The 8,499-nt window shown below is 35.8% G+C and overlaps 1 protein-coding gene across 1 annotated transcript; it reads left to right on the top strand.

Annotated features, from left to right (window-relative positions):
* Positions 1-4,420: 4,420 nt before the first annotated feature.
* Positions 4,421-5,384, top strand: LOC134373068 (ubiquitin-conjugating enzyme E2 variant 2-like). The gene has a single exon (XM_063090522.1). It carries the CDS (start codon positions 4,442-4,444, stop codon positions 4,877-4,879), a length of 438 nt encoding a protein of 145 aa, XP_062946592.1. The 5' UTR covers positions 4,421-4,441; the 3' UTR covers positions 4,880-5,384.
* The last annotated feature ends 3,115 nt before the right edge of the window (positions 5,385-8,499 follow it).

Raw genomic sequence — 8,499 nt, 5'->3', positions numbered from 1 at the left:
TTTCTCCTCTGTGGAAACCCTCCAGTTTACTCATAAGTACAACACAAAACATGATTTAACAGAATAATTAAGAATCCTAAATTCTTTAGAATTTTTAATGAAAATACAAAAATTCTACTTGAAATTATAAAAGGAAAGAAAAAATGGTTTTCTATTCTAAGTCGTTTATTCTGAGGTTTCCTTTTACTAGTTCAATGTATTTGCCTATAAGACTATCAAATTGCCCTTCCACAGTCATTATGGAAAGAAAACTGTACACTTCCAACAGCTTTCTCACTAGGCTCTCATTCTTTAAAAGGTATTAAGTGAGTATGCATTTAGTGACTCCCATGAGCTCAAGAATGTGCTACATCTCAGCAGTACTTCATTTCTGTGAAATTCTATAACATTTTCTTTATTTTACTCATAGATTTCAAAAAAATACCTCCTCTTTATTTAGAATAGTTATACACTGTGCTATGTGCTTTATATGTATTACCTCATGTAATAAGAAATATGTGTTAGTATACCCATTTACAGATAAACCAATTCAATAGAGGTTATGTGATGTTCCTAAGATAATAGAGCTAGTATGTGGATGGTCTGGGATTACAAACCAGGTCCCAATTTCTTAACTAGTATGCTACACTTAACACAAATAAGAATCATGATGATAATTAATGATAATTAATAATAATAATGAGCACTCATATAGCATTTACTATATGTTTAATCATTCAATCCTCATAACAACTCTAATAAAACATGTACTATTATCCCTGTTTTATGATCAAGATCAAGAAACTGATGCACACAGACATTGCCACTTGTCTAAAGTTACATGCTGTAGTGGATTGAATTATGTCCCCCCAAAACTCCCTGAAGCTTGAATTGTGTCCCCCAAGTTTTATGTATTAGAAACTTAGCCCCCACTGTGACTGTTACGAGTGTAGGAGATCCTATTATGGTAATTGAAAGGTGGAGCCTTTAAGAGGTGATTAGATTGTAGGACCATGCAGTAGTGAGTAGATTAAAAACAGTGGTCAGGGTCAGGGACGTGGTTCTGAGGGCTTTAAAAGAGGAGAGTCTGCCTTTTGCTCTCTCTGCTTCTACTATCTTGCAATGTGAGATTCCTGGGTCACTGTTGCCACCATCAGATGGACTTTGGACTTCCCAACCTCAGAAACTGTAAGCCAAATAAACCTCTGTTCTTTATAAACTACTCAGTCTCAGGTATTCTGTTATAGCAACACAAAATGGACTAATACACATGCCAATAAACAGCAAAGCCAAAATTTGGACCTGAGTGGTCTAGCCCTAGAACCTGGGCTCTTAACCACTATGCTACTCAACCTTTCACAAACTGCCTTATATTACAGTTGATAAGGTACATATTAAATTTCCTTTATGAAATTATAAGGTCTCAGATACCAGAGACCAAGTCTTCTCACCCCACTAAACCTCAGCATTAGGCCTTCCCTAGCATAAGAACTGGTAAATAATACGGAGAAACTAGGAGATGCACTGAGATCTTGAGGACGGCTCCTCTGCAGTAGTGATATTTGAGCTTAGCCTGGCCACTGAACTCCAAAATTGTATATCTAATTGCTCACTACATAATCTGGTGGTTTCCTCTACTTGTGTATAGGCTTCTTGAGGACAGAACATAATTTTGCCTTTTTTACCTGCTACACAAAATACTAGAAACAAAAAATGTTTGTTGAATAAATATGTGAAACTCTATAACAAAGTGTCGTTCTTCACAATCATCACTATTAACAGAATCAGTAAGAGATCTCCAGATAAAAAGAGATTCATAACCAATTAAATAATTTGTGGTAAACTACCTATTAGGTTGCTGAAGTAGAAGGAGAATAGGGAAAGACAGTGATAGTAGGAACATACATTACTTACTAGCATACTTATGGGAGCAAAGTAAAACAAAACAATATGACTCCTATTTCTTATTTAACTCACATATTCATAAATTTTTATCCCTTCAGTTTCTTTAAGAATACTCTCCATTTGAGCACCTCTTCTTTTGACTTTCAATAAGAATCAGATACCTGGGAGGGTGGAAAAAATTATCTATGGGTTGATTCACTTATGACCTCCACAAATACCAGCACATTTTGGAGGTCTTGTTGACAAGACAGATATATTAAATGACTATAAAATACACATGAAAATGCTGAGACTCAGCATCACTGTTCACATTCTTAAGCTTGTGCAACAAGAATATAGCACTTATGTGGGAGCAAGGCCTAGGAATATCTTTCAACTCCTTTGTCTATGGAATACACACTTCCATAATGTGACATTTTTCAGATACTGAGTAGATTTTCAGATGTGCATACTCATAATCACTTGAACAGTTTCACAGGTATACTTTTTAAGCTCAGATTTGAATCCGCACTATGAATGTTTCTGAGGGGCTTTCAGAGTTATGGGAGCAATAGATCCTTTTAGCAGACCACCTATTCTTGTCCACTTTGGGAGATGTCCCACAGAGTCTTTAGTCTTTGTTCCTACTACATTGTTAATCTGTCCTGCTTTTCTGACCTTTTAACAATGATTAAAATGTTCTTTTTATTAACTATTGTTGCTCAATCCCTTCATTCCAGACAACCAATACCCCAAGACTCTTCAACAAGTGGGCATTCGGAGGACAAAAAAAAAAAGAAAGAAACCAACAAAAAATGAACAAAGTAATTTTAGTTAGTCATAAGTTCTTTCTCTGTAAAGTGCCAGATAAGTAAATATTCTAGGTTTGGGGGGCCATATAAAGTTTCTGTCACATATTTGTGTTGTTTGTCTGTGTTTTGTTTTACAATCCTTTAAAAATGTAAAAACCATTTTTAGCTCTAAGACAGTACAAAACTAGGCCACCTGCCGGATTTGGCCTGTGAGCAGCAGTTTGCCTATCATTATAGTATGGGCTTAGGTATGCTATTTTAGTTATCAGTGGCACGCAGTGAAGTTTCTTGGAGGTAGTGAGAGGCCTATAGGACTTGTAGGAGTCAACTATGTTAATACATGGAAGAAATGCTCCAGACTAAAAGGAGTAGGTAGTGCAAAATGTCTAAATCAGGAACAAACTTGGCATGGTTAGGGTGGTGACAAAAAGAAGTAGATGGATTGGGTATATATTTTGGACTCACTGATGGATTAGATGTGAGAACAAACACAACACCTAGGTGTGTTTGACTGAAAGCGACTGGGTAAATACTAAAATGGGGATGAGTGGGAGAGAACAGATTTGCTTATGTCCATTTGCGGGTGGTGTTTTTGCTGTTGTTTGTGAGCGAGAGGTGAACGTGGTTTAATATGTCTTTGGCCATATTAAGCCTAAAATACCTATAGGATATCCAAGTGGAAATAATGTGTAAGCAATGAGATATACAACTCTAGAAAAAAAAAGGAGGAAAGGGCTAGAGATACTGCACATCTGCTAATCATCAGCATATGGATGGCATTTTATGCAATCAGACTAGATGAACTCACATACAAAAAGACTGCAGATAGAGAAAAGAAAATATGATCAAGCCCTGGGAGTTGCCAACATTTAATCATTCAGCAGAGAAGGAAGAGGAGTCAAAAATAGAACACTAATGACATAAAAACACATAGTAAAAACAGTAGTAGTAGTAGTAATAATAATAATAATAATAGTAGTAGTAGTAGTAATGAGTTAACCCCTAGAGTACTTATTATGTGCCAAACTGTTCATTTGAATTATTAAATCTTAGAACAATTTTATGGAGATAAGCACTATTATCATAATTTTCAAATGAAGAAACTGAAGAACAGAGGATAAATACATCTAAGAACAGAGAATGACACATCTAAGAGTAAAATCACCAGAAAAATGACAGGTCATGAAAGAGAAGTATTTCAAGATGCATCAAACCAAGTCAGGTAAGGAAAGAGAAATGACCTGTAGATTTGAAGACACAGAAATCATTTGTGAGCATTTCTGTGTTTGATTCATGATTGTAGCTGGTTGAGCTTGAGCATGTACCTCAATTTCCTCATGAGGTTATTATATATGAAAGATTAGATAGTACAGAAAAATAACAATATCTGGCACATAGTAAGCAGCATGTAAGTATTGGCAACTATTATTATTATTATTATTATTATTATTATTGAATATTCTCTTACCTCCCTATAAGTATACTTCTTATCTTTCCTTTTAAAACCATTCATGATTAGTAATCTATTCATACATTAACATCCTCTAATAATATGAATATTTAGGACATCATGGAAATACAATAAACTATTTCTTCCCACAGCCATTGCTTACCACCTTTCGGGTATGACCTTTCATTAAATACATTCACCTCTAAAAATCATAAGACTATACCAAGTTCAACAACTTGCAACATTTGCCCCAGCTACTTAAAAATCATTTATATGTCCCGTGCGTGCGGGCAGCTGCGTCGGGCTGCAGGAGAAGATGGCGGTCTCCACAGGAGTTAAAGTTCCTCGTAATTTTCGCTTGTTGGAAGAACTTGAAGAAGGACAAAAAGGAGTAGACGATGGTACAGTTAGCTGGGGCCTTGAAGATGATGAAGATATGACACTTACAAGGTGGACAGGCATGATTATTGGGCCACCAAGGACAAATTATGAAAACAGAATATACAGCCTGAAAGTAGAATGTGGACCTAAATACCCAGAAGCTTCTCCATCAGTTAGATTTGTAACAAAAATTAATATGAATGGAATAAATAATTCCAGTGGGATGGTGGATGCACAGAGCATACCAGTGTTAGCAAAATGGCAAAATTCATATAGCATTAAAGTTGTACTTCAAGAACTAAGACGTCTAATGATGTCCAAAGAAAATATGAAGCTTCCACAGCCACCAGAAGGACAAACATACAATAATTAATTTTAGTGGATCTCAAACTTGTCTTAAATCAGCAACCTACTCATGTTAATGTCTTGATTAAATACCACAATGCAAAATACCCACACATTAAGTAAAAGAATTCCAGCTGGTAAACATGGCTTAGACATTTGTAAGAATATATTTAATATATGTACACCCATTATGTTTTCAGGTAACAGGAGGAAAAATGCAGCACAGTTTTTTTTCTCTTGTTAAGGCACTGTCATTTACACCTGGAGTACTCAAAATAGAATTCAGGTTTACAAGATGAAAGCATGGCGAGAAGTGTCAGATGGCAGTGGAAGCATGGTATGTTTCTGAAAAAGATCTCAAGAAGGAAAAAGAGAAATGGCATGCTTTGTCCATCTTGCTTAGTGAAAGAGCTGCAGTTGAAATTGTTTAAAGTAGCAGGTACAATGAATATTGTCACAAATTGTGTTAGTTTTTGAAGAGGTGTGGGTGCTGACTACTAGTAGTATCAAATATGTTCAGGATTGTTTTGATACCTGTATTTATAATAAAAAAACGTTGCGGGGGGTTGATGAATTTCTGTTAAAAGCTGTTCCTGTGTGTTACATGTAACAGACATGGTAAATATTTGTTTACAGTCTTTGTTTAACAAACCATGCATTTAAGTTTAAGTGAAGTCAACAAAAAGGAAATAGGTGTATGGAGATGTGATTTTGAGATTAAAGTTAGTCTTAAAATGTAAATAAAATGTGGAACGTGTCCTCGGGGGGGGAAAAAAATCATTTATATGGCTCCTGTAACAAGGATGAATTGTGTGGAGTATACTAACATTTATAAAGCAAATGTATTTCACAGGGCCTAGCTTCCAAAGCCCTGTAGTTTCAGGTATAACCTAACTTTTAAAAATTACATATAGAAATATTAAGCTTGCAAAAGACAGGAAACTTTCCCCAGGCTAAAGTCTCTGTTGTAGATAAAGAATTGTAACACAGCAAAATTGTTGGCTCAAGGACAGATGCCCTTGGAGCAGGTTAACCTAAAGTTACTTGATTGTTATGTAAACATATTGAGGAAATTGCCAAAGGAAAAGACAGTATTTGCTAAGAACAAGCTTTTGTTGGTGGATCGACTTAACCTTTTGCAAACTGCATTATGGAATGTCACTTTGTTATTTCACTGATGTTACCAGCTTCTATTGTTAAACTATACTCAGCCATAACTCCACCTATGTTCCATTTCTGTAACTTTCTGGCCTGGAGAATAAATACTGGGAGATGACCCCAGTCCGGTGTTATTTTTCCAAGGAGGAATGCCTCTCTCTTGAGGATTCCTGGAAAATTAACCCGTTTGGGGCTTCTCACTGCTCAGGAGAAATGGGCTTTGAATAATCCTTTGCATCTCCATCACCCAGGGGAAGAGAGGTGACAGAGTACAACAGAATTGTAAACCACTCATCTCAATCAACTACCACCACAATTATCAGGATCCATGAAACATCAAAAAAAAAAAATCACAACCAAATTCATGACCTGCATTTTGCAACAGCCATTCTATGTAGGCATATCCACTACTCTAGTGAATTTCTTCCATAGAGCCAGAATATCACTTTTATTCACATCTCAAGACCCACTATAACTTTATAAAACATAGTCAATGGACAACTTCATAAGAACTGAAAAAGAAATTTAGACTAGGAAGAGCCACATTCTGATTGAAACAAACAAATACATAAATATAGCCAGGAAGAGCTGCTTAGCAATGGTTCACCATAGCAATGCTTTTAAAGCAAAAGCCCATAGGGAGTTAAAAAACAAACAAACAAAAAAACCAGCACTGATATGCAGTAATCTTCCCCTATTTGGACAACTTTTACAGACAGAATTAAGGTATCACTAACAGAAAGGAACTAACAGGAAACGCCAACAATGACAAGTAATATGTCAATTTGGTATCACAGTCTAATGAAATTAAGGCTTTCCACAAAATTTGGAAAAGGATAGCAAAACAGAAGGAGCTATGTGACCTAGGACAAGTTATTTAACTTGGAATATTATTCATTGGCATTTATTCACAGTCTAGTGTCAGGGTCAACAAACTTTTTCTGTAAAGAGTCAGCCAGTAAATATTTTAGGATTTGCAGGGGCATACGGTCTCTGCCCTAACTACTCAACTGTGCCCTTGGAGCATTAAAGCAGCTATTAACAAAAACTTATCCTCACATCACCTGCTTCTTACTCATAAAAGCTGAAATCCAGAAAAAAATTAACCAATGCAAAGTTAGATTTGACTAGGCATTTCTTTGCTACAATAATAACAACAAAAATATTAATCATACTCACTATAGTTTTTATCATCTTCAATGGAAATGAGGAGGAAAGCAAAGCTTAAGTCATCTCAGCATGTCACCAAATTTGTTCATGTTATTAATGATTTAATAGAATGTCACATTTTCAACCTGTACAAATTAAAAAACTAATAAAATGAAATACTGAGAGTTCTGCTTCCAGGTAGAATATAGAAGATCACAAGAGAGATCCCTCCCACTATTAAAAAAAAAAAAGTTTGATAAAGTACAAAATCAAAATTTTAAAACCCATCGGAGAGCTGAGAATACAAAGAAGTCTAAAGAAACTCAATTCCACATAGGGACAAGCCCTTTCTAGGTAAACAGACCAATGACCACTTTCAACTCTAAAGCCATGGTGAATAAAGAAGTGAACAATCCTGCAGACCAATGGGATGAACTGAAATCCAGAGGAGCGCCAGAAGTAAAGCTTATCAACACAACCTGAAAATTCTTCCCCACAGAGCTTTCACAGAGTATACATCAGTGTGCACTAGTCTACGGGTAGACTAGGAGGGCAAAGTGATATCTGCAGAGTGGAAAGTCAAGCAAAGAGCTATAAAGCAGAGAGCGATCTCTAGAAACTTGCTATACTTAAATCCCAAGCTCTCTTGTAGGATGGAGACTGAATCCATCCTAAAAACACTTAAAATCAGAATTAACAATAGCTGTAACCCAGCCCAGACATAATTCAATTCCACATCAGAATAAATATATTATCTCCTAGTCCCATTTGGTCTATCTGAGGAATTAGCATGCCTTTTTCCAGGAGGAAGCAATTAGCACTTCATTCTCACTTTTTTTTTTTTTTACATATAATATTTATATACAAAGGTACTTCAAAAAGTTCATGGAAAGATTTGTATTATCTTTCAATTCTAATTTTCCATTAACTTTTCAAAGTATCCTCATACAATAAAAATTAGAGGATATTCAAAGAACCATGAAAATGTGACCCACAGGCAAGAGAAAAAAGTCAAAACAAACCCACAGATGACTCAGATCGGAATGAGCAGTCAGACTTTAAAATAAATCTTACAGAAATATATAAGACATTATATACTATACACAGTGTGTGTGAGAGAGAGAGAAATATTGATTTAACATATTTTGGCAGAGAAAAAGACGGGGCCAGCCCGTGGCTCACTCGGGAGAGTGTGGTGCTGCTAACACTAAGGCCAGGGGTTCGGATCCCATATAGGGATGGCCGATTTGCTCACTGGCTGAGCGTGGTACTAATACCACCAAGTCAGGGGTTAAGATCCCCTTAATGGTCATCTTAAAAAAAAAAAAAAAAAAAAGAATA

This window comes from Cynocephalus volans, chromosome 3 (genome assembly GCF_027409185.1).
Source record: "Cynocephalus volans isolate mCynVol1 chromosome 3, mCynVol1.pri, whole genome shotgun sequence".
In the NCBI taxonomy this organism is placed as follows: Eukaryota; Metazoa; Chordata; class Mammalia; order Dermoptera; family Cynocephalidae; genus Cynocephalus; species Cynocephalus volans.
Note: the sequence above shows the minus strand (reverse complement) of the source record. Positions and strands in the feature narration are given on the sequence as shown.